Here is a 26341-nt window from a genome sequence, read left to right as displayed (position 1 = left end):
TGGTTGCTTCTAGGATCTTTTTTTGAGTTACGTTTCGCAGAAACCGATTAATGAGCGAACTTTTAGAAGACGAATTTGAGCTCTGCGATGTGGTCATTGGGTTATGGAACCGTCTACCACTTGGTGGTGGCATGGGGAACGGCATCTTTTCCGCCGGATGTTCCTCTTCCAGAAGCTGCGGTGTTGGAGTGCTCGAAGTAGATGGATAGTCCAAAATGACAATGTCGCTGCCTTCTTTATCGGTATCGTTGGTAGTTGTGGTGGTAACTGTAAGAATATCGTCGAATTCTTCCGACAATAATTGCCGGTCTACGATGTTGAGATGCCGTTGGACTGGCGCAACAAATCCACCGCCGAACAAATCCGGACTCATGCGAGCCCCACGGGATTCCATCCGAGTGGTAAGAGATTTTTTACGTGCAGGGGATGAAAGGTGCCGGTTCTTGCTGATGGATCCCCTGGGAGAATTTATGCTACCAATCGATGGTTGCGGCTGGTGAGCTCCCTTCGATTCCTTGCTATCTGAAAGAATAGAGGAGCTGTGGTCGCTTCCGGCTGACGAGATTGTGCTACTTTCCATGCGATTTTGGCCTTTTTCAAAAACAGATCCATCCAATTCATCGGTAGAAGCTTTGCGCGATTGCACCCGACCCTCTGCTCCTTCCAGCCCATCTCCAAACTGACGAAGCAAGGGAGGAGGGGCTGTTAGAGTCGATGGCGAAGGTGTAGTTGCGTTCGAACCGATTACGTTTATCTTTTGAAATATGTTAGATAGCTTCTTCTTGATTTGGGTTTTTCCTATAAACGATCCGCTGGTGGATTCACCGATTGGCAAATCTTTCTGACTACCGATACTCGATTCATCGTCCAGTGATTTGCCTTCTTCATCCTCGAAACAGTAAGACACTCCAGTATGCTCAAACACCGTACTCTCTCCGTTGACTATAAATTTATTTCTGTATGGAGCTTTCGGTTGCTGACTCTCATCTAGGGGCAAATCCAACGGATATTGCTTCTTTTGGTTCTGCTGCTCTTCCTGTTCATCCTCAACGCTGTTCTTCCGACTTGGAGCAAACAAATCTTCATCGTTCTTCCTCCTCAGCTGTTCATCCACATTGTGTACGTATTTCTTGACACCAGCTGGTTTATTACTGTTAAATCCACCGTCCAAACTTTTTGAAAGAAAGTTTTTAGGTTTCTGTACCACCGTGAAGTCATCAATCATTTGTTCATTTGACTCCGGGATACATTCTCGAACTGTCGAAGAGTCCTCTGACCCTTCCGGAACTCCACGTTCTGGAAGCGATATTCCGAAAATGTCTTTCAACGATCCGAAGATCATTTTGCTATTATCGATAACCGACAATCGCTGGTGAACGTTGAATTTTTTCACCTTTTTGCTTAAATCGTATTCCGGTACCACAATATCGGTGTACATCTGGTTCCGTTTAGTCTTCTTCAAGCAGCTACTCTTTGGTTTCTTTTCCTTGCTCCAAACCGATTTGACGACCCTTTCTCCCCCCACGTTATTTCCATTGTACGCGTCCAAATGTTCAATATTCGGCTCGCTATAGTAACAATTGTCGGATATGATTATGTTATTATTGTTCCCACCGGATCGACCGCCAGCTCCATCGTGTCCTATGCACTCGCAGCTGTTGGACTTGGCTTGTTTATAGTTGCCTTTGGCCCCTTCATCGTTGCTGCTCCCGGAATCCAAACTAGAGTTTGAATCCGAACAGCTGCACTTGTAAAATTCCTTCCCATCTTTCTGCTTCAACTGCAATTGCGCGTTACGCTTCTCCGGTGGTCCGTACTCGAAGATACCCGAGTTGTCGTACTTGACGTAGTTTTTTTCGTCTTCAATGTTCTCGAAAACGTCTGAAACAAAAAAAAAAAAAAACAGTATGAAAACATCTATAAACTAATCAACAATTCAATCTTTCAACAAACTTACCCGTTTTTCCATAATCGAGCACATCGGAGCAAGCATTCCGATAGACGTACTGTCTATTCTCGCCATCCTCTCCGTCGTCACCATAATCGAAGCCATCGTCATGATCCCCATCTCCGCCACCGTACTCCGAACACCAGGAATATCGGCCCTGTCCAGGACCACCCGGTTTAGCCTTATTCGCGCCAGCCTTTTTGTACGTGATAAATCCGTGCTCGATGTGAATGTTATCGGTTTTGGTATTTTTGAGAATGTCCTCATGGAAAGACACCCGCTTCTTGGGAGTTTTGCTTTGTGATTGAGGCGTTTTCTTAACCTTCCGCCTGTAGACAATATTTTCCGTATCGAAGGTTGAACAGGTGCTGGAAATCATTTCATCCGGAAGCTGGCTGCTCGTCATGGCTTGTTCTATTTCCGCTGGGTCTAACTGTTCCAAAACCAGGGCGGCTGCACCATCGTTTTGAATATCGATTTCAACGAACCGTCCTATTTCTTCCTGAACTGGACTCTCAAGGCTAATCTTGTTGTTGTTGTTGTTATTGTTCTGTAGATTATTCACCTCGAACTCGAACCCTCCAGTGCTGGACATCATTGATTCATTGAGGCCGCTGCTAGATTCGGAATCCAGCAACTGCACGCCGGAATCGCTCGGTGTAGTATCGTCTAGCAGGCTCGCTATGCTGCTGGTCATCGCCTTGATCGGATCTACCGCAGTGCAACCATCCTCCAGTTTGTCCCCACTTCCCACCGCGAGGTTATTGTTAGCACCTCGAAGTGCTTCCGGGTTCTCTGTAAGTCACACTTTTCAACATGATAAATCAAAAGCCTTTGTCATTTCGTACTTACCTGGCTTCAAAACTTCCATATTTGTAAGAGTTTTACGTATCGGAGAAATTTACACCGTCAGCCAGTGAAAAAAAGGAACCACTATCGATTTTTCACCTCTCGAAAGCTGAGCAGCCTTTGTGGTGGAAAAAACTTCCTCAATAATTTTCACTTTATTTACGCCCGGACCGATATTCGGTGACCATGGCACATTTTCCACACTGTTGGGCCTGGGCCCCACCCGGTGAAAACACTTTCGGAACCGTACGGAATTGATTACTGGTAGAAAAGTTGAATAATTTCTAGCAAAATCAAGAAGTCGTTCCGTTCGATTTTTTTCTTCTGCGAACTCTCGGAAAAAAATGCAAAATATTGACAGCTGTTCGCTTCAGGGTTGTGTTCACACGATAGGAGGAATTTTCGGAATTTTGCGCTTTTCGTTGACTCATTTTTGAGTTGAACTGCATTTGTTCTGAACCCTGGAGGCTTAAAATCCCAAATAAAACAACAAAACAAACAAACTTCTGAACAAAGGACTGAAGCAACTGTCAAATCACATACAAACGGACCGTACCGACTTTTTGTGACCAGAACGTCAGTTCCCCTTTGATTTCAATGGCATTTTGGTACCAAAACGTCAGTGCGGTACTGAAATGTCAGTTCGGAAATTTCCTTCTCTTTCAGCCCCTTGGTTCTGAATAAAAATTTAAGCACAAAAAAAAATTAACGCTGTTTTGGTCTAAAAAGATATTCATATTTGGTCCTGTCCTATTCAAAGATCAACAATTCTTGACTTGAACTTTAAAATTTTGAGCTCAACCTCCAACCATGTGATTATGCTTCCAGTTTACCTTATTTTGCCCTGCAGTTGCTGAAAATCATTTGGGGCCGTTCAGATACCACGTGGACAGAAAATTGAGATTTTTGACCCCCCTCCTCCCCCTCCGTGGACAAGCGTGGACATTTGGTAAACCCCTACCCCCTCCCCGGATGTCCACGTGGACAGATTTGAAAATTGTTTTTTTTTCCTTAATCTAATTTGACAGTTCGAAAACACAAATTATTGCCTTTTTGTTACAGAAATGGCTGATTTTGAAAAAAAAACCGAATAAGCATTTCCTGAAATTAAATAATTTTAAGAAAATTTAATTTCTAAATTATCATATTAATCACTTGCTTTCAAGTGGCTACTAGTTGTTTAAACTTAAACTGGATAGCTTTGCAATTTTAAGATTTTTATTGAAACATCTTAACATTTATTCACCTTTGGAAAATATTTTGAAAGTAAGTATGTCCACGTGGACATTACCCAAACCCCCCTCTCCGTGGACAAGCGTGGACATTTCCATACCCCCCTCTTCCCCCTAATTTGTCCACGTGGTATGTGAACGGCCCCTTTGAAGTTTAGCTTTCCCAATGATTTAGTTCGGTAAAATGAGTAAAAAAAATAGTATTTCTGTTTTGAGTGTAAAAATTAAATAAAGCCTAGTCCACACTCGGCAACTTTACTGCGATTTCGGTTGCTGAGACTTTGTTTATGTTTTCATTTTTAACTAGACTAAGAGATGCATGTCTCAAGTCTCCCGACAAGTATGGGAGACTTTCAGCAACCAACATGTAAACATAAACAAGTCTCATCAACCGAAATCGCAGCTCATGTTGCCTAGTGTGGACTAGGCTTAAGCATCTTTTAAATAACTGGACTAAACCTGGTCTAAATCCAGCCAAATTTCGCCAAACAAAAACAAAAATCTGCGTCGTAAACAAACATTTTTCAGCTGTTTCCTTTGTGAACATCCGAAAACGATGGTTTTCGTTTCGGAATGAGTGGCCACATATCGGACAGAGGCACCAACGGAAGCGGAAACGGCAGCAACGACAGCAATAGGAACAACAAACGGCTTCGTTTATCCCAATCTCGAACAGGCTCAGAATCCGCCACCGTAGACCGTGGGGCACCTGCGATGGCTGCAGGTTCGTCTTCCAATTTGCAGGAAATCGATCTGGCCGGATGGCAGAAGACCCAGATAGCGGTCTGCACCCTGGAAAATACGGTGAACATCGTAGTAGAAAATTATCACCGGTTCCTGGAGGCTCACCAGCTGGCAGACAATCGTGGCGGGGATGCTGAGGAGCAGGACAGACTACAGTACCTGTGGAATTTGGATGCGAGAACGGTAAGATGTTATAAAATATTAGAATTTTCACCAATAAAATCATAACATACTTTTATCGATTTTTGCAGGCCGAAATGGAAACCGACCAGGAAGTGTTGGTAGAGGATCAGGCTATTCTGGCCGCTATCAGCGAACAAGGTTTACAACCAGCAAGAGCAATCGCTGTCGCAGGGGATCCATCAAGTTCCGGCAGTATGGCCGGGTTGCTACCGATTGATGGTAGCACCCGCCGGATAGACGATTTTAATCCGGAAGTCGAATTAGTTCCAGAAGCTTTAAACAACCATACGGGTATTGATTTTCTCGAAACAGCTGTAGCTGCTGCGATCCAGGAGAAGGGCCTAACCAGTGCTGGTGGTCAATTTTATCAGGGAGACATGGAAGATGACGATGGGAGGTAGTGTTGAATGTCTCTCGGCAGATTAAATTTATCTTACCATTAACTAGCTTCGAAGCAGAGGAACTTCGACATATTACTTTGCGAATAATTAAATCAACCACGTGTTAGATTATAAGATGTTTCTTCTTTTATTGGTTTAGTTATTTAATATTTTATTTCTTTAGAACCACGAAAGGTTCAAAACTTTCTAGTTGAGTGCTTACAAATACATTACTCCCGTATAAACAAAATATTAGCAAATAAACGATCGTACTACAGTGTGGATTATTCTGATCTGCTTTTATTTATTCATAAGATGACCAGATAAAAAAATTTCATTTATAAACCTGCCAGGTTTTTTTACAAAATTTTCAATAATTTTGTCAATCTTGTCAATTTTGTCAATTTTGTCAAATTTGTCAATTTTGACAATTTTGTCAATTTTGTCATTTCTGTCAATTCTGTCAATTTTGTTAATTTTGTCAATTTTGTCTATTTTGTCAATTTTGTCAATTTTGTGAATTTTGTCAATTTTGTCGATTTTGACAATTTTGACAATATTGGCCCTTATTCTGCGCCGCGCGTGACGTGATGATTGTCACCTCACCTCGGAGTCACCGTGAGATTTGTCACCTTATTCCCGTAGTCGACGTGGGTAAAGTGACAGAGGTTCATTCTGGGTGAGTGGCCGAATGAACGCATCTGTCAAAATGGTAGAATTTGTTCTGTATTGTTTTTTTTTGGCTCGCAATTCGAATTTTCCGAGCTGATTTTCCAAGTTTTTTGTGATAATTTCGGTTCGTAACTGGACATCAACGGGTCGTAAGGTGACAGCAAGCAACAAAAGAAAAAAAAACGGGCATTATTGTGCGCCCTAAGTGAAAACGATGAATCCGGAATTCGCATCGAATAGAACAAAAAAAAGCACAACAATTGATGGCTGCTGCTTCAACCAGCCGGGTCACAAAAGGCGGATTTGATCGCGGGACATGGCGAAAGACGTGGGATACTGCGAGTGAGGAAGAATGGTTTAGGGCAGGACTTCGAAGCCGAACCTTAAATTTCTAGCGTAACATTTCAAAAGGGCGAAACTGCCAAATGTAAACAAATCGAGTTAACGGTCATTCCGGATGTACGCGGTTGCACTTTACCTAATGAACGCGGTTTCATCTTAAAATCGCTTAAAACTTTCAAAAACTTGATAAAATTTAATTGGGCGAAACTTCATGTTGATGCATTTTTGTTGGAACGTGAAGTTACGCCTATTCAAAATGGGGTTAATTTTTCTATTCGTGTAGGCTCAATAGGCGTAACAGAGTCGACCGTGTGTGACAAAAGGGCCTAATTAGTTTTTGCGTGTAGGGCCAAAGGGCTTAACTTCAAAACCAAAACAAAAACGGCCGATCAATTGGGCGAAACTTGCAGGCGTAACTAGAATCGAAAACAATAAAGGGCGAAACTCGAAAATCTCTGAAATTTAGTGAAAAAAGTTAAAGTTTTTGATAACCAACGAACAATAAGTGAATATAACGTACATTTTTTGATTTTGTTGTACAAAAAGTGGACGATTTTTTAAATAGGATTTGATTAGTTGTTCCGAAATTTCAAATGCGTTTTTCTCTATTGGAGCTAACTGCTAGTTTCGCCCTTATGAAATGTTACGCTAGATTTGTCCGAAATAACCACTACTCGGTGCAAGTGAAATTTTCCCCCAGCGACGGGAATCGAATAAAATGGAGTGAAGTGCTATATAAGTGTGTTTTTTTCTTCATGTTGAATATTAACAGTGAAATAAAGTTAACCGTCGCCCAATTTTATATGATTTTTATTAATAACGTCTTGTAAAAAAAATGTTTCGCTGTATGAATAAATTTAAAAATACAAATATGAAAGTGAATTTTTCTTAATTGATTCTTAAACCATCATACTGTAGTGAAAATCGGTATTTACAGCCTAACTTCTCCGTTTTCAATAAAATTTCTTTTAAATTTCTATCTCGTCACCACCTGAAAAGGTACCGACAATTGTCACCTAAAATGGTCACGCAAATGCGACGATTCTCACCCAGGGTGACTACGAGAATAGGGTAAGAACTCACAAAGTTCATCCGAAGTGACGTTTCTCACCTAAACCGACTGCTAGAATAGAGTGACTTGGGTGACTCGACTATCGTCACGTCACTCGAGGCGCAGAATAAGGGCCATTGATTATTTTGACAATTTTGACAATTTTGTCAATTTAGTCAATTTTGCCAATTTTGTCAATTTTTGTCAATTTTTGTCAATTATGTCAATTTTGTCAATTTTGTCAATTTTGTCAATTTTGTCAATTTTGACAATTTTGTCAATTTTGTCAATTTTGTCAATTTTGTCAATTTTGTCAATTTTGTCAATTTTGTCAATTTTGTCAATTTTGTCAATTTTGTCAATTTTGTCAATTTTGTCAATTTTGTCAATTTTGTCAATTTTGTCAATTTTGTCAATTTTGTCAATTTTGTCAATTTTGTCAATTTTGTCAAGTCAATTTTGTCAATTTTGTCAATTTTGTCAATTTTGTCAATTTTGTCAATTTTGTCAATTTTGTTAATTTTGTCAATTTTGTCAATTTTGTCAATTTTGTCAATTTTGTCAATTTTGTCAATTTTGTCAATTTTGTCCATTTTGTCAATTTTGTCAATTTTGTCAATTTTGTCAATTTTGTCAATTTTGTCAATTTTGTCAATTTTGTCAATTTTGTCAATTTTGTCAATTTTGTCAATTTTGTCAATTTTGTCAATTTTGTCAATTTTGTCAATTTTGTCAATTTTGTCAATTTTGTCAATTTTGTCAATTTTGTCAATTTTGTCAATTTTGTCAATTTTGTCAATTTTGTCAATTTTGTCAATTTTGTCAATTTTGTCAATTTTGTCAATTTTGTCAATTTTGTCAATTTTGTCAATTCTGCCAATTTTGTCAATTTTGTCAATTTTGTCAGTTTTGTCAATTTTGTCAATTTTGTCAATTTTGTCAATTTTGTCAATTTTGTCAATTTTGTCAATTTTGTCAATTTTGTCAATTTTGTCAATTTTGTCAATTTTGTCAATTTTGTCAATTTTGTCAATTTTGTCAATTTTGTCAATTTTGTCAATTTTGTCAATTTTGTCAATTTTGTCAATTTTGTCAATTTTGTCAATTTTGTCAATTTTGTCAATTTTGTCAATTTTGTTAATTTTGTCAATTTTGTCAATTTTGTCAATTTTGTCAATTTTGTCAATTTTGTCAATTTTGTCAATTTTGTCAATTTTGTCAATTTTGTCAATTTTGTCAATTTTGTCAATTTTGTCAATTTTGTCAATTTTGTCAATTTTGTCAATTTTGTCAATTTTGTCAATTTTGTCAATTTTGTCAATTTTGTCAATTTTGTCAATTTTGTCAATTTTGTCAATTTTGTCAATTTTGTCAATTTTGTCAATTTTGTCAATTTTGTCAATTTTGTCAATTTTGTCCATTTTGTCAATTTTGTCAATTTTGTCAATTTTGTCAATTTTGTCAATTTTGTCAATTTTGTCAATTTTGTCAATTTTGTCAATTTTGTCAATTTTGTCAATTTTGTCAATTTTGTCAATTTTATAAATTTTATAAATTTTGTCAATTTTGTCAATTTTGTCAATTTTGTCAATTTTGTCAATTTTGTCAATTTGGTCAATTTTGTCAATTTTGTCAATTTTGTCAATTTTGTCAATTTTGTCAATTTTGTCAATTTTGTCAATTTTGTCAATTTTGTCAATTTTGTCAATTTTGTCAATTTTGTCAATTTTGTCAATTTTGTCAATTTTGTCAATTTTGTCAATTTTGTCAATTTTGTCAATTTTGTCAATTTTGTCAATTTTGTCAATTTTGTCAATTTTGTCAATTTTGTCAATTTTGTCAATTTTGTCAATTTTGTCAATTTTGTCAATTTTGTCAATTTTGTCAATTTTGTCAATTTTGTCAATTTTGTCAATTTTGTCAATTTTGTCAATTTTGTCAATTTTGTCAATTTTGTCAATTTTGTCAATTTTGTCAATTTTGTCAATTTTGTCAATTTTGTCAATTTTGTCAATTTTGTCAATTTTGTCAATTTTGTCAATTTTGTCAATTTTGTCAATTTTGTCAATTTTGTCAATTTTGTCAATTTGTCAATTTTGTCAATTTTGTCAATTTTGTCAATTTTGTCAATTTTGTCAATTTTGTCAATTTTGTCAATTTTGTCAATTTTGTCAATTTTGTCAATTTTGTCAATTTTGTCAATTTTGTCAATTTTATAAATTTTATAAATTTTGTCAATTTTGTCAATTTTGTCAATTTTGTCAATTTTGTCAATTTTGTCAATTTGGTCAATTTTGTCAATTTTGTCAATTTTGTCAATTTTGTCAATTTTGTGAATTTTGTGAATTTTGTCAATTTTGTCAATTTTGTCAATTTTGTCAATTTTGTCAATTTTGTCAATTTTGTCAATTTTGTCAATTTTGTCAATTTTGTCAATTTTGTCAATTTTGTCAATTTTGTCAATTTTGTCAATTTTGTCAATTTTGTCAATTTTGTCAATTTTGTGAATTTTGTCAATTTTGTCAATTTTGTCAATTTTGTCAATTCTGTCAATTTTGTCAATTTTGTCAATTTTGTCAATTTTGTCAATTTTGTCAATTTTGTCAATTTTGTCAATTTTGTCAATTTTGTCAATTTTGTCAATTTTGTCAATTTTGTCAATTTTGTCAATTTTGTCAATTTTGTCAATTTTGTCAATTTTGTCAATTTTGTCAATTTTGTCAATTTTGTCAATTTTGTCAATTTTGTCAATTTTGTCAATTTTGTCAATTTTGTCAATTTTGTCAATTTTGTCAATTTTGTCAATTTTGTCAATTTTGTCAATTTTGTCAATTTTGTCAATTTTGTCAATTTTGTCAATTTTGTCAATTTTGTCAATTTTGTCAATTTTGTCAATTTTGTCAATTTTGTCAATTTTGTCAATTTTGTCAATTTTGTCAATTTTGTCAATTTTGTCAATTTTGTCAATTTTGTCAATTTTGTCAATTTTGTCAATTTTGTCAATTTTGTCAATTTTGTCAATTTTGTCAATTTTGTCAATTTTGTCAATTTTGTCAATTTTGTCAATTTTGTCAATTTTGTCAATTTTGTCAATTTTGTCAATTTTGTCAATTTTGTCAATTTTGTCAATTTTGTCAATTTTGTCAATTTTGTCAATTTTGTCAATTTTGTCAATTTTGTCAATTTTGTCAGTTTTGTCAACTTTGTAAATTTTGACAATTGTGTCAATTTTGTCAATTTCGTCAATTTTGTCAATTTTGTCAATTTTGTCAATTTTGTCAATTTTGTCAATTTTGTCAATTTTGTCAATTTTGTCAATTTTGTCAAATCTGCCAATTTTGTCAATTTTGTCAATTTTGTCAATTTTGTCAATTTTGTCAATTTTGTCAATTTTGTCAATTTTGTCAATTTTGTCAATTTTGTCAATTTTGTCAATTTTGTCAATTTTGTCAATTTTGTCAATTTTGTCAATTTTGTCAATTTTGTCAATTTTGTCAATTTTGTCAATTTTGTCAATTTTGTCAATTTTGTCAATTTTGTCAATTTTGTCAATTTTGTCAATTTTGTCAATTTTGTCAATTTTGTCAATTTTGTCAATTTTGTCAATTTTGTCAATTTTGTCAATTTTGTCAATTTTGTCGATTTTGTCAATTTTGTCAATTTTGTCAATTTTGTCAATTTTGTCAATTTTGTCAATTTTGTCAATTTTGTCCATTTTGTCAATTTTGTCAATTTTGTCAATTTTGTCAATTTTGTCAATTTTGTCAATTTTGTCAATTTTGTCAATTTTGTCAATTTTGTCAATTTTGTCAATTTTGTCAATTTTGTCAATTTTGTCAATTTTGTCAATTTTGTCAATTTTGTCAATTTTGTCAATTTTGTCAATTTTGTCAATTTAGTCAATTTTGTCAATTTTGTCAATTTTGTCAATTTTGTCAATTTTGTCAATTTTGTCAATTTTGTCAATTTTGTCAATTTTGTCAATTTTGTCAATTTTGTCAATTTTGACAATTTTGACAATTTTGACAATTTTGACAATTTTGACAATTTTGACAATTTTGACAATTTTGACAATTTTGACAATTTTGACAATTTTGACAATTTTGACAATTTTGACAATTTTGACAATTTTGACAATTTTGACAATTTTGACAATTTTGACAATTTTGACAATTTTGACAATTTTGACAATTTTGACAATTTTGACAATTTTGACAATTTTGACAATTTTGACAATTTTGACAATTTTGACAATTTTGACAATTTTGACAATTTTGACAATTTTGACAATTTTGACAATTTTGACAATTTTGACAATTTTGACAATTTTGACAATTTTGACAATTTTGACAATTTTGACAATTTTGACAATTTTGACAATTTTGACAATTTTGACAATTTTGATAATTTTGACAATTTTGACAATTTTTACAATTTTGACAATTTTGACAATTTTGACAATTTTGACAATTTTGACAATTTTGACAATTTTGACAATTTTGACAATTTTGACAATTTTGACAATTTTGACAATTTGACAATTTTGACAATTATGACAATTTTGACATTTTTGACAATTTTGATAATGTTGTCAATTTTGACAGTTTTGACAGTTTTGACCTTTTTGACATTTTGGACATTTTTGACATTTTTGACATTTTTGACATTTTTGACATTTTTGACATTTTTGACATTTTTGACATTTTTGACATTTTTGACATTTTTGTCATTTTTGACAAGTTTGACAATTTTGACATCTTTTGCAATTTTGACAGTTTTGACATTTTTGACATTTTTGACATTTTTGACATGTTTGACATTTTTGACATTTTTTACATTTTTGACATTTTTGACATTTTTGACATTTTTGACATTTTTGACATTTTTGACATTTTTGACATTTTTGACATTTTTGACATTTTTACCATTTTTGACATTTTTGAAATATTTGACATTTTTGACATTCTTGACATTTTTGACATTTTTGACATTTTTGATAATTTTGACAATTTTGACAATTTTGACAATTTTGGCCATTTTGACATATTTGACAATTTTGACTATTTCGACAATTTTGACAATTTTGACAATTTTGACAATTTTGACAATTTTGACAATTTTGACAATTTTGACAATTTTGACAATTTTGACAATTTTGACAATTTTGACAATTTTGACAATTTTGACAATTTTGACAATTTTGACAATTTTGACAATTTTGACAATTTTGACAATTTCGACAATTTTGACAATTTTGACAATTTTGACAATTTTGACAATTTTGACAATTTTGACAATTTTGACAATTTTGACAATTTTGACAATTTTGACAATTTTGACAATTTTGACAATTTTGACAATTTTGACAATTTTGACAATTTTGACAATTTTGACAATTTTGATAATTTTGACAATTTTGACAATTTTGACAATTTTGACAATTTTGACAATATTGACAATTTTGACAATTTTGACAATATTGGCTGTTTTCAATATCTTCAAATTTTGTCGAATTTGTCATTTTCATCAGTATAATGAATTATTTAATTTTTAAAATTGATAAATTTTGTCAATTTCGTTTATTTTGTAATTTCTGTTAATTTTGTTAGTTTTGTCAGTTTTGAAAATTTAATATGAATTTAATTTTTTTATTTCAAACATAATGGAGTAGGTACCTCTACTCTCCGAATAATCGATTAAATTGCTTCTATATACCTACTGAGAAGTTCTCAGCTTCCAATTGATTATTGTAATCTGTGTTTTGTTGATCGACTTTCGTCTTGTTGTAGAAGCTTCCGATCTGAAATCTTTCGCTTGACCCCTCGCTATAATTATCGGCACCCCTTTCATCAAACGCTCAAATGACCAGGTTAAGCTCTGTCAAAACATACCTCTCTATTAGGCGCAGGCAGATGGGGTTTTGCTAATTACCTCCTCGTTTAGCTGATATTTAAAATATGAACTGCTCGAAGAAGAATGATGTTGTTGTTCAAGCATCATAATGTGAAATTTTGATAACAAATCGAATGTCAGTATTCAGAATTCCTCAACATTGATAAATTGATGTTACAAAATAAGAAAATTTTGAATTTTTTGTTAAGAATTCTGAATTAAAAACTTTCAAGCTAAGGCTTAAACATGAAATTCAAGCTCCAGTACAAATTTTCACCGATAATCTGTTCACGGTTTCGATTTCAATCTCATCCTCAATCCATCATCGTTATCGCCTCGTCATAATTCCTGCTCAAAAACTTTACCACAATGACGATTCTGAGTATAGTTTGTAGCCGAGCTTCATTGATTTTCATCTCTCGTTAATTGAGCCGGGATACGGATGAGAATGGGGAAAATATGCATGCACATTATCTGCACCTTCAATAAGTTGGACGTAATGGAGAACAAACAGCTGAACGATGTTGATGGGTGGGGGGGAGCATGATGAAGCCATCCCCCATCCGTCTCTTCAATTCATCCCCCCTTTCTCGCCCCGCAAACACGTGCGTTCGGCTGTGAGTAATCCGGGTTCTCACGATTAGTGAAAATAACATTAGAACAGCCAGAAACAACCTGTTGTGTAGTTCGGCTTTCGCATGGACGCAATTCGAATTGAACGCGATCAATGAGATGAGATGTGTTTCGGGAGAGAGTGGGTGGGAAAAAAGGTGGGTGGATGAAAACGGATAAGCTAGAGTGAAAACATCGCATGTAAAACGCTTCCTAGCCAAAACACACCAACTCGGGCCAGGTAAATCAACAGATAGCTTCTCTGTTTCTGGCTGCCTGGCGAATAGGAGTTTTGCAGCAGAGATTCTACACCCGAACATTATTTCTCCAAGGAGTGTGAGAATCCAAACAACAACAATTCTAAAAACACAAAATGATTCTTCTCGAGATGATCTTGTATAAACCGATCTCAATGGTTGGATTTGTGGATTTTGCGCAGAACATCCTACAATGTTTTCGTGACTCTCCGCGGAAGGAGAACTGTTAGGAGGTGTCGAGCATTGGAAACATAGTAGCTATATCATACCAAAAGATATTCAGTTAAATTCTAAGGAACTATAGGGGAGAGTGGGGATACTTGATCCCCTTTTCTTATTCTTCTTTTTGGAAAAATTTAGCAACTCGCCGTCTTTGACATTTTCTGACAGCTTGTAACTTCAAGTTTCCATGCTCCAAAAATTAGAACGATACTTGAGCCCGTTGATGAACTAGAAGCATTTTCGTGGGAGTAAAAAAATTGCGATTTTTCTGAAGTTAGGGGAGACTTGATCCCCTATTGAAGGAGACTTGATCTTTTATTCAGGAAGCCCTAATCCTTGTATAAAAATCAAACAAAACCCCAAGATAGAATGTTAATTGACTATTTTGGTCATGTTTGTTCTCATTTCACAATTTATAGCAGACATAAGAAGAAAATTCTATAACTTTGTCTCAACGCTAATATTATTGCATACTTAAAGGCGCTATTTTTTATAATTATGAGAAAATTAATTATTTTTGCTTTTTTCTTCAGACAATTGTTTGATAAATATTAGTTTTTGGATAAATATAAGTAATTTCGTAATCAGCAATCATAACGATCAATTCAGAAGAAGGATATGCCATTTGGAAGGGGGATCAATTGTACCCAACTCTAGGGGATCAATTGTACCCATAAACAACATTTTAGAAAACTTTTTCTGAAAAAAATTGAGAGTTTTCCATTGCTTTGAGAATATGGCATTATGAAGTTCATTTTACGCACGAACGATTGATACATTGGAACAAATATTTTTTTCATAATTTTCCCATGTAAGGAACATTTAAAAAGTGATGAAAAAGATCTTCAAGTTACATTTTGTGAAATTTTTCAAACAAAGTTCAATTACTCAAACAATTATTTTGTTAAAAATTTTTAAACTACAAGCATTGTTATTTTGCTCATTTTAGCACATTTTTCTAGAACATTTGATCTTTGTAAGACATTCCAGTTTCGAGATATAGCTAAGGAATCAAGTATCCCCAGGGATCAAGTATCCTCATTCTCCCCTATATATAAATGACAAAAAAAATGTTAGGAATCAGAAGCAAGTCATATGCACATATTTACGTTTATTATGGATTTAAGTTTCGATTATCGGATTACACATTATACTGAACAGATTCCTTTAAAGTGAAAATTTTTAATAAGCCACTAAAATGAGGTTGCCAACCGGATTTGCCCGGATATATTATACAAAATTTAGAAACAGCCCGGCCCGGCCCGGTAGCCCGGGTTTCATTTTAATTATTATACTATATTTTATTTATGTCTCTAAAGCGAAATTCTTTGAGCAAATTGTATAAAAATAATTATGAAAGGTTTTCTGGAAACCTAAAATACGATTTAAAATCTGTTGAAGAATTTAGATGAAATTTTTTTTCCAATTTTTTTTATTGATTTTTTGGGTAATTTATGGATTTTGACAAAATAATCCCGGATATTGATCCCGATTTTTGGACGTTAATTTTAAAATCAAATGCCCGAATTTTGCCATGTTTTTATATAAAAGTACTCGGAATTGTCCGGCCCGGATACGTTCTGAAAAAAATCTGCAACCTTACACTTGAACGTTTGGAAAATAAGAATATGAATTTTGCGCTACCTGTGGTTCGCGATTTCATAATCTGAATATTTTTTGTTTTCCTTCTTTTTTCTACGATAAAATAACCACTTAAGGAGTGTTCAAATTTGTAACCAAATTCTAGTCTCACAATTTAGAATCAGTGTCCAGAATATTTCGATTCTTGATTTTTAAAATTTCTTTGGTGTTTTAGGAATATATAAAAAATGTTATTATATTTAAATTCAATTTTCCTTCGAACCAGAATAATTCACATAACATTTCTTCAAGGAAAGAAGTTTAAACATTGTGCTGCCATAGAATTAACAAACTCCTATGCAAGAAGTTGTCTCAATTCTACCGTTTCTTGCCATAAAAAGTATTCTAATAAAATTTTCAACGTTTTTATAAATGTACCTTCTCTTCAGTGTTGAAACAGACAGCTAAATTAGTGGAAAGCATTTTGAGAAATCAGAGCCAATAAAAACAACTAATGGAAACCCCGCAAACTACTATGCTGACAGTGCTGATTGTAAGTGATTTTTTTAGATAGACCGTGGACCGCCATCTGAGTGATGTGCTATTTGACCTGTATAACTCAAGAATGAGTTTCAAACTATCATTTTAGAACCTTTTCCCATACCCAAATATCCTCCGATGCCAATTTGGTTTAATTTCCTCGATTAGTTATCAAATTTTACAATAAAAATTTTATCCACCTTTCAATATCCCCCCGGGAGAAAGAACGGGTCTCAAATAATCATTGAAACATTTCTCGTATCCAAATACCCTCACATGCCAAATCTGGTTCCATTTGCTTGAATAATTGAGTTATGTTTAAAATTGTAAAAGAGCCCTCCTCCCCCCTTTCTATTCCCTTTCTGGAAAAAAGGTGGGGTACCAAACGTTCATAAAAATATTTCTCGTAGCCAAATACCCTCCCATGCCAAATTTTGTACCATTTGCTTGAATGGTTCTCAACCGATTTACTTGAAAATTGGCAGGTGGATGCTTCTTAGGCCAGTGCAGGTTTCTATTCGAGGTTTGGACCCCTCCCGCTTACTGGAAGGGGGTCTCTCATATAAAAGAACAGAACCATGGTATCACATTCATTATCAAATTAATTTAAATGTGACCATGTACTTCATGGTTAAAAGTACATCCGAGCGTGAATAATTTTAAACATTCCAAGTTTTTCGTGTACGGATGATTTGACGGCTGCGGCTCGTGCGGCATTTTGGTTTTCTTTCCTCGTCTGCACAATCGTCGGTCGGTAGTTTTCTAGTGTTTTTTTACAAGAATATTCATTCGAAGTGTTTGAAGATAAACGCAATGATGTGTTGAAATTAAAATTAACAAGAGGCAATCATGTTGAATCTATTGTTTTTATATTTAAATTACACCAAAAAATCATCACACACTGTGAGTTAATGGATGCCAGGAGCAGCTACAAAAAAAAAAACAAATATGAAAATGATGACAAAACGAAAAGATAAGTACAAAAACCCCAATCATGAGCGAAAATTTTTATTACAGCGTGTTCATAATTCACAATGACTATCATCGGATTTTCATGGTTTTACTATAAAAAATTGGAAGCTGTTGCAACCATGAATTTTAAATTTTTTGGGTTTCTCAATGTATGGAAAATCGCCATTTTTTCATGGTCACGCTGCATAACAATACCTTTTTTCATGGTTTTTTTCGTCAAAACGATGAAATGTATGGTCAAAAACTATGAACTGTAATGTGCATTCACGGTATCGGGGACAATAATAATCATTGTGTAAACCACACAATATATGGTCTGTGAGCATGGAAATCATTGTTTTTTCATGGTGCAATCCTATTCGGGAAGTCTTCATAACACGAGAACTGATCATGCAAATTGAAACAAATGTTAGCATGGGAGTGTATTCCGGTACGAGGAATGTTTTTATGATGGTTTGGAACCCCGCCATTTTTCAGTGCGGAGATAGGAAGGGTAGAGGGTCCTACAATTTGATATATAACTCAAGAACTAATCAAGCAAATGGAACTAAATTAGGCGTGTAAGGATGTTTGGATACGAGGAATGTGTGTTGCTGTGTGGTGGCGGCTTATAGAATACTACCACTGGGATACTGGTCCACGTCGTAAAAGGCGACTTATCCAGTACTTCCCATATGCGTTAGTCATTCTTCAAATGCGACTATCACATTGGGAGGGGGGGAAACTTGGCTTGGGATTTTGAAGTTCTAAGCCAAGTTTTCTTCAGGGAGGATTCACCAATTGTGCTTATTGCTATTAATGCGCATGCACGAGTTGAATTCTCCTAAATTTTGTAAACACCCGCTTCAGGGTGGTTCTGTGCCTGTGGGCCCCAAAGTGGGGGTAGGAGGGTGTATAATAATCCTACCTTAAGCAGAACGTTGTTAAGGTCTGCACTATAGCCAGGCACTGGTGCAAAGGGCCGTATTTTTCCTGGCAACTCGTGGGATTCAGATTATACACATGATTTTTAAATTTTCATCCTGTATGGGATACCCCGCTTCATGCGTCGATATGAAGGTGCAGGGGTTCTTGTGTGTGATGGAAATATGTGTGGAATTCTTTGATAGAAATGCTTTCTATTAAGGTTGCACAGATAAATCTGCAGCACAAAAGAACCGCTACACTTAACTTATGTCGTTTAATCCTTAATGGAACTGCATCAATCGCCTTGGTGCAAGAACCCTATTTCCGAAATGGAACTTTTTACTTAGGGAATTTGCTCAAACCAAACTTTACTGTGTTCAGTGTAATTGGAATGACTAATGCCTGTTACGTGCTATTTTGCCCTGCAGTTCCCGACGTGAGATCGTGGACTCTCCAAGAGTGGATGTTCTCTTGGCCTATTTTGACAGCTGCTGATAACCACGTGAACTAGCTTATAATTCATTATTTCCCGAATTGTATCTGTATAAGAAAGCACATTTCGAAGAGCAGGTATTTAAGAGGTCAAATTAATATTTAAACTTTGTCTAACTTTATTCAAATTTGTAGTTACAATTCATTATTTGATTCCAACATTTATCTGGCCGCAATAAGTTTTCTCTGTCACGAATTTGAGAGTTTCGGGACTAAATATGTAAGTTCACAAATCGATGAAAATAATGTAACCTCATTTAATAAAAAATATCATTCACAGCTTCGAGCTGATTACCAAGTAAAATTTGGTGATTTGCTAAAAAGAGGTCCGAAAGTTCGCTGACAGAAACTCGAAGATATTTACGATATCAAAGCAGCCATAATGAATCGACAACAAAAACTGTCCCAGACAAGAACTTCTGTTATTAGGGAGGAATCTAACCTACAAAATGTAGATGTGCAATCAGATCCTCCGGTAGAAGAATCCTTCGAACCTAGTTTCGTCGATATAGAGAAGGCAAATCATCATGATTGCAGAACATGTGACCGCCCCAATGGTGCCGAGTTGTACATGGTCCAGTGTATAGACTGCGAACGCTGGGAGCACTTTTCTTGTGCGGGAGTTACCCCATCCTCCGTTAAACGTATTTCGTACCGGTGCGTTATGTGTGTCCCTCGGATTCCCACGCAACCGGCGAGCTCTGTTACGGCGCAATCAACTACCAGTAGTGCTCGCAGAGCGAAAATAGCTCGAGATCTAGAGCGACTCGAGGAAGAAAAAAAACTTCAAGAAGAAGCCGCACAGGCTCAGTTGGAAAGAAATAAGCAGTATCTGGATAAAAAGTATGAACTGTTGAAACAACAAGACGACGACGACGATCAAAAAAGCATTTGTAGTCAACGTAGTGGTTGCTCCAATTCCAGAACTGTGGATTGGATAAAAACTCAAGCTGTAGCTACGATTATCGATCCAAAGGTTGTTGAACGAGCGTTGTCAACAAAAGTTCCGACAAAAACACAGGCTGACAACAAATTGGCGAGGCTCGAAAAGCATATGACGTCCACACCGCTCAACCCATTACCCGAGTTAAAGGTAGGAAAAGGTTTAGGTGGGAAATTGAGCGATGGCAATGCAAAGCCTCCGGTACCAAAGACCGTCGATAGTTTCTCCGTCGGCAATCTACCCGATGAAGTTTCAGAAATTTCTACCGAAACTTCTCTCGACCATTTTACCAAGGTTGATATACAACCGCTCGTCGAAATGCTTAATGATCCTCCCAGTTTTCCTAAATCCACGGGAGCGATACCAAAGTCCGTGAAGCCATCATTTGACCAATGGCATCGAGAAACCATGGGTATGCGTAAAATTCGAGAACTTCAAATCGAGCACGAAAAAGAGAATGACGTCCGCCGAAAACGAGAGATGGAGTTGGCAGAAAAATTAAAACATCTGGATTTCCAACGGTTAGCTGACGCAGAGAGAATGCAGAAGGTGGAAGCTGAACTGCGGCAACAGGTGCGAGAATTTCGGGAACAATATGAGGAGGTCTCCAAGCAGCAACGGGTTGAACTGAAAGAACGCGATGACGAGCTGGCATACCTGAGGCAAGCGGAGAAGCTACTGCGTATGCAACTTCAAGCTGCTATCCAAGGATCCACAAATGCAACCGAAAGTGTCATTGGTATAAGTCCAACAACAGGTAACATCCCCCCTCCTCCATCCGCCATGTCACCGGTAAGTACGCCAAACAACTACCATCCTAATACTTACGTTAAACCTGAAAGTGTGAGCCACAACTATTTCGAAGCCTTGAGCACCCCGGTCGGTGCCCGTTCACAAAACGAAAACATTGTTCTGACACCCCCCATGTCGCCGTATGTATTTACAAACATTTCACCACAACTACAACCCTCACATTTTGAAGCCCGTCAACCCGAATTCCGAAACTGTAACAGTAATAGCGTTATTCAGCAAATTAATCCCTCCCCCGCGCAATTAGCAGCTCGACACGTGTCTAGAGATCTTCCGGTGTTCGACGGGGATCCACTTGATTGGCCACTCTTTATTTGCAGTTACCAACATTCAACGACTGTCTGCGGATTTTCCGATTCCGAAAACTTGTTGCGTCTTCAGCGAAGCCTTAAAGGAAGAGCAAAGGAAGCAGTCACTAGTTTTCTTCTGCACCCTTCTACGGTATCAAATGTGATTTCTACTTTGTTCACTCTTTATGGACGCCCTGAGCAAATCATTCACGATATGATCCGCCGAGTTCGAAGCCTTCCCACACCGAAAGCGGATCGTGAAGAAACCTTAATAACCTTCGGTCTTGCTGTCCAAAATCTATGTGGTCATTTGAGAGCTACTGGTATGGAAATGCACTTCGGGAACCCAGAACTTCTTCAAGAGCTAGTGGGCAAATTGCCATTCCATGTCAAGCTAAATTGGGCTTTGTATCAACAACAATTTTCTTCCGTAGATCTGAACACATTCGGGAAGTACATGGAAATTATAACGACAGCTACAAGTCAGGTGACATTGTCTAGTGGGCCAACTGGCAAAACAGATCGTGACGAGCGGTCTAAGCCAAAAACCAGAGCATTTGTGAATATGCATGCTGCAGTTGAAGAACCAGAAACTGACGAACCGGAAGGAACATTCGAAGGTCCTCAAGCGAGCTCGAAGATGTGCATGTACTGCAAGGGCGATTGTCGATCGTTGGAAAACTGCCCCAAATTTCTGAATCTATCGTTGGACGATCGCTGGTCATTCGTTAAACTACGTAAGTTGTGTCGTAATTGCCTCATTTCTCACCGACGTTGGCCATGCCGAAAGGAAGCCTGTGGATTCAACAATTGTCAGAAACGGCACCACCGTATGTTGCATTTCGAACCCGATTTAGCCGAGAAAACAGTAAAAGCTACAGTGACTGTTCATCAACACCCGAGTACATCAGTTCTCTTCCGAATGTTACCCGTAACGTTATACGGACCGAGTGGCCAGGTGGAAACATTCGCCTTTTTAGATGATGGTTCATCCGTAACCCTTTTGGAGAACAATTTAGCCAACAAACTTGGAGCAGATGGTTCAATTACTTCGCTGTGTATCCAGTGGACAGGTGGTATCGACAAAACTATTGCTGGCACCAAGATGGTGAATTTAGAAATATCGGCGACAGGTAGTAAAAATCGACACCCGTTATCGGATGTCTTCACGATAGACAGTCTTGGACTTCCAGCACAAAGTGTTGATTTTGAAGAGATGAGCAAAATGTATAATCATCTGGTTGGCCTCCCGATTGCTAGCTTCAAATCAGCGACACCCGGAATACTCATTGGTCTCAGCAACGTACGTTTGTTAACCGCTTTAAAGACTAGAGAAGGTCGTTCGGGAGAACCTGTTGCTGCAAAAACACGCATTGGATGGTCAGTGTATGGATGTCTACAGGAAGGAGTGAAGCCGGTTTCCCACCGCCACATGCACATATGTACTAAAAACGATGACAACCTTCACGAGTTTGTACAACAGTTCTTTAAACTAGAAAGCTTGGGGGTGGCAGTGGCTCCAGAGATTAAGTCTGCCGAAGAGTTACGCGCTCAACAGATTTTAGAAAAAACAACGAAACAACAGGCCAACGGACATTTCGAAGTTGGTCTGCTGTGGCGCTATGACTACGTTGAATTCCCAGATAGCAGACCTATGGCAGAGAAACGGTTGCGATGTTTAGAAAGACGCCTTGAAAAAAATCCCATTTTATACGATAGCATCCGACAGCAGATAGAAGCTTACCAACAAAAAGGATACGCACATAAAGCAACACTGGATGAAATTCACTCCTTTGATGTTCGTAGGACTTGGTATCTTCCGCTTGGCGTCGTTATTAACCCGAAAAAGCCTGGAAAAGTAAGATTGATTTGGGATGCAGCTGCGAAGGTGGAAGGAGTTTCCTTAAACAGTATGTTAATGAAAGGCCCAGACCTGTTGAGTTCCCTTTTATCCATTTTGCTACGCTATCGCGAGAAAGAAGTGGCCATTTCCGGTGACATTCGTGAAATGTTTCACCAAATGTCAGTCCGCAAAGAAGATAGATGTGCTCAGCTGTTCCTTTGGCGAAATTCAAGGGAAGAAGAAATACAAACAATGGTCACTGACGTGGCCATATTCGGAGCCACATGTTCGCCGACACACTCGCAGTATGTAAAAAATTTAAATGCTGCTAAATATGTTGAAATTTATCCCAAAGCAGCCGAAGTCGTTATGCATTCTCATTACGTTGACGATTGTTTGATAAGCGTTGACACGGAGGATCAAGCAGTAGAACTTGCTCAGCAGGTTTCCGAAATACATGCAAACGGCGGTTTCCAAATTGTCAATTGGCTGTCAAGTTCGAAAGCAGTCTTGAAAAAATTAGGAGAGACAGACCCGTCGACCGTAAAAACATTAAAATTTGATGCTGAAACTGGGGCAAACGCAGACGAGCGCCTTCTGGGTATGACATGGCAACCGGACGAAGATGTTTTCATCTTTTCGCTAGCGTTTGAGAAAGAGGTGGCTGAAATCATCAACGGAAGTACCGTTCCTACTAAGCGGCAGCTCCTAAGATTAGTAATGAGCATTTTTGATCCACTTGGAATAATTTCTCATTTCATTATCCATGGGAAAATCATAGTTCAAGACTTGTGGAGGGTCAAAACAGAATGGGACGAAGAAATCCCACCAACTATATATGCACGCTTCAAGCTTTGGGTTAATTCTTTGAAAAATCTAGAAAAAGTTAAAATTAAACGTTGCTATTTTCCAGATTATCATACCGACAGTTTTCGAAGTTTACAGCTCCATGTTTTCGTGGACGCTAGTGAAGAGGCCTACGCTGCTGTAGCCTACTTTCGGATTGTAGATCGCGGCCAAGTTCGTTGTGCACTAGTCTCATCTAAGACAAAGGTGGCACCGTTACAGCTTCTCTCCATACCACGGCTTGAACTTTTAGCAGCAGTCATTGGAGTCCGTCTGAGAAAAACAATCGCAGCAGAGAGTTCTTTTAAGATAACACAAACCTTTTTCTGGAGTGATTCAACCACGGTCCTTTCATGGATAAGGTCAGATCTTCGTCGCTATCGACCTTATGTAGGCCATCGCATTAATGAAATTCTAGATTCTTCTATTGTTGAGGAGTGGAGGTGGGTCCCCACAGGACTAAACGTCGCCGATGATGCCACCAAATGGGGGAGAGGTCCATCGTATGATCCAGGAAGCAGGTGGTTTGCGGCACCGAAGTTTTTATACGATGAAGCGGAAGAATGGCCAATAGATCGTTATGTACCGGAGACCAATGAAGAACTAAAACCGGCTTACGTTAATATTCATGTTTTATCTGATCCGCTGGTAGACATTATCAGATTTTCAAAATGGGAACGTCTCTTACGTACCATGGGCTATTGTTTCCGGTTCCTCGGTTTAAAAAAGCAACCAATTACTTCGATAAATCTCACTAGTGAAAACCTGAAGAACGCAGAAACAGTTTTGTGGAAACTAGCACAAACAGAGTTTTCCGACGAAGTAGCCGTGTTGAAGCATAACCGTGACACAGCCGATAATAACAAGAGAAAGCTCCCAAAGTCTAGCCAAATTGCCAGATACGACCCATTTTTAGATGAAGCTGGGATTCTGCGAGTGAACGGCCGAATGGAAGCAGCAGACTGGTTGACCTACGACGCAAAGTTTCCCATCATACTGCCCAAAAACCATAAGATCACTGAGCTTCTCATAGATTGGTATCATCGTCAATACAAACATGCTAACAACGAGACTGTTGTAAACGAAGTGAGGCAAAAATTCCACGTACCTAAGTTAAGAGTCCAAGTACAACGGGCGACGAAGAACTGCATGTGGTGTCGAGTGTACAAGGCCACACCAGCTGCTCCAAGGATGGGTCCACTTCCGAGAGTGCGAATCACTCCCTACGTACGTGCATTCACTTATACAGGAATCGATTACTTTGGACCATATTTAGTAAAAGTCAAGAGATCTGCAGAGAAACGATGGGTAGTACTCTTCACTTGCCTTACCATCCGTGCGGTGCATTTAGAAGTAGCATCTTCGCTGACAAGTGATTCTTGCAAAAAGGCCATTCGTCGGTTCATAGCTCGTCGAGGACCACCAGAAGAAATATACACAGACCACGGAACAAATTTTGTTGGTGTAAGCCGGGAACTGAAAACCGAACTAAAAAATATTAACGAGGACATGTGTAGCAGTTTCACCGACACGTCGACACAATGGTACTTTATCCCACCTGCTGCTCCGCACATGGGTGGTTGTTGGGAAAGGATGGTTAGATCGATCAAAACGGCGTTAGGATCAATCCCGACTTTGAGAAAACTGGACGACGAATCTTTAATAACTGTACTGGCGGAGGCTGAACATATGGTTAACTCTAGACCATTGACATTTATTCCTCTTAAAACAGAAAATGATGAGTCTTTGACACCAAATCATTTTTTGCTCCTTAACTCAAAGGGGACTCACCAAGGAATCAAACCATATGTTCCAACGGATGCTGCTATTAGGGGGAGTTGGGACCTTATCCAACAAGTTCTACAAACGTTCTGGTGTCGCTGGATAAAAGAATATCTTCCAACCATCACTAGGAGGACAAAGTGGTTTGAAGAGGTGCGTCCAATCCAAGAAGGTGAGTTGGTTGTAGTAGTTGATGAGGGTGTCAGAAACAAGTGGACAAGGGCTAGAGTACTGAAGACTTTTCCGGGTAAAGATGGCTTAGCTCGACACGCTGATCTTCGGACTAATAGAGGAATATTAACAAGACCGTTCACAAAATTAGCACTGTTGGACGTAGGAGTGCATGACACCGAAGCCAATGTTACGGTGACATGAGGGGGAGGATGTTACGTGCTATTTTGCCCTGCAGTTCCCGACGTGAGATCGTGGACTCTCCAAGAGTGGATGTTCTCTTGGCCTATTTTGACAGCTGCTGATAACCACGTGAACTAGCTTATAATTCATTATTTCCCGAATTGTATCTGTATAAGAAAGCACATTTCGAAGAGCAGGTATTTAAGAGGTCAAATTAATATTTAAACTTTGTCTAACTTTATTCAAATTTGTAGTTACAATTCATTATTTGATTCCAACATTTATCTGGCCGCAATAAGTTTTCTCTGTCACGAATTTGAGAGTTTCGGGACTAAATATGTAAGTTCACAAATCGATGAAAATAATGTAACCTCATTTAATAAAAAATATCATTCACAGCTTCGAGCTGATTACCAAGTAAAATTTGGTGATTTGCTAAAAAGAGGTCCGAAAGTTCGCTGACAAATGCCCGAATAATGCCTCGTGCATGTATATTGATAAACAATTCTTTAAATGCAACACTTATACCCAATCTAACAACAAGAGATATTTGCGTCGTTCAGGTTTCGCTGCCTGATAGAAAATACGTCTACTGTTC

At 37.0% G+C, this 26341-nt stretch overlaps 3 protein-coding genes across 3 annotated transcripts in view; 2 read left to right on the top strand and 1 right to left on the bottom strand.

Moving 5' to 3' along the window:
• The window catches only part of LOC129753821 (uncharacterized), a 15138-nt gene extending 11984 nt beyond the window's left edge, over positions 1-3154 (bottom strand). The window contains exons 1-3 of the mRNA XM_055749671.1: positions 2801-3154; positions 1958-2743; positions 4-1881 (exon numbers count right to left, since the gene is read on the bottom strand). Coding sequence (XP_055605646.1) covers positions 4-1881; positions 1958-2743; positions 2801-2819 — 2683 coding nt within the window. The 5' untranslated portion in view covers positions 2820-3154. The remainder of the gene's footprint in view (positions 1-3; positions 1882-1957; positions 2744-2800) is intronic.
• A 1341-nt stretch (positions 3155-4495) lies between these two features.
• On the top strand, positions 4496-5621 carry LOC129755435 (uncharacterized). Its single transcript, XM_055751931.1, has 2 exons — positions 4496-4956; positions 5025-5621. Exons 1-2 carry the CDS (start codon positions 4603-4605, stop codon positions 5355-5357), a joined length of 687 nt encoding a protein of 228 aa, XP_055607906.1. The 5' UTR covers positions 4496-4602; the 3' UTR covers positions 5358-5621.
• An 18679-nt stretch (positions 5622-24300) lies between these two features.
• On the top strand, positions 24301-26023 carry LOC129753820 (uncharacterized). The gene is made up of 2 exons (XM_055749670.1): positions 24301-25940; positions 25998-26023. Exon 1 carries the CDS (start codon positions 24301-24303, stop codon positions 25762-25764), a length of 1464 nt encoding a protein of 487 aa, XP_055605645.1. The 3' UTR covers positions 25765-25940; positions 25998-26023.
• The last annotated feature ends 318 nt before the right edge of the window (positions 26024-26341 follow it).

This window comes from Uranotaenia lowii, chromosome 3, assembly GCF_029784155.1.
Source record: "Uranotaenia lowii strain MFRU-FL chromosome 3, ASM2978415v1, whole genome shotgun sequence".
In the NCBI taxonomy this organism is placed as follows: Eukaryota; Metazoa; Arthropoda; class Insecta; order Diptera; family Culicidae; genus Uranotaenia; species Uranotaenia lowii.
This window is presented reverse-complemented; position numbering and strand designations above follow the sequence as displayed.

Coding starts and splice junctions, on each gene's coding strand:
- LOC129755435 (XM_055751931.1), top strand. CDS start 4,603: ATGAGTGGCCACATATCGGACAGAGGCACCAACGGAAGCGGAAACGGC. Junction 4,957..5,024: donor GGAATTTGGATGCGAGAACG/GTAAGATGTTAT, acceptor CGATTTTTGCAG/GCCGAAATGGAAACCGACCA.
- LOC129753820 (XM_055749670.1), top strand. CDS start 24,301: ATGGGCTATTGTTTCCGGTTCCTCGGTTTAAAAAAGCAACCAATTACT.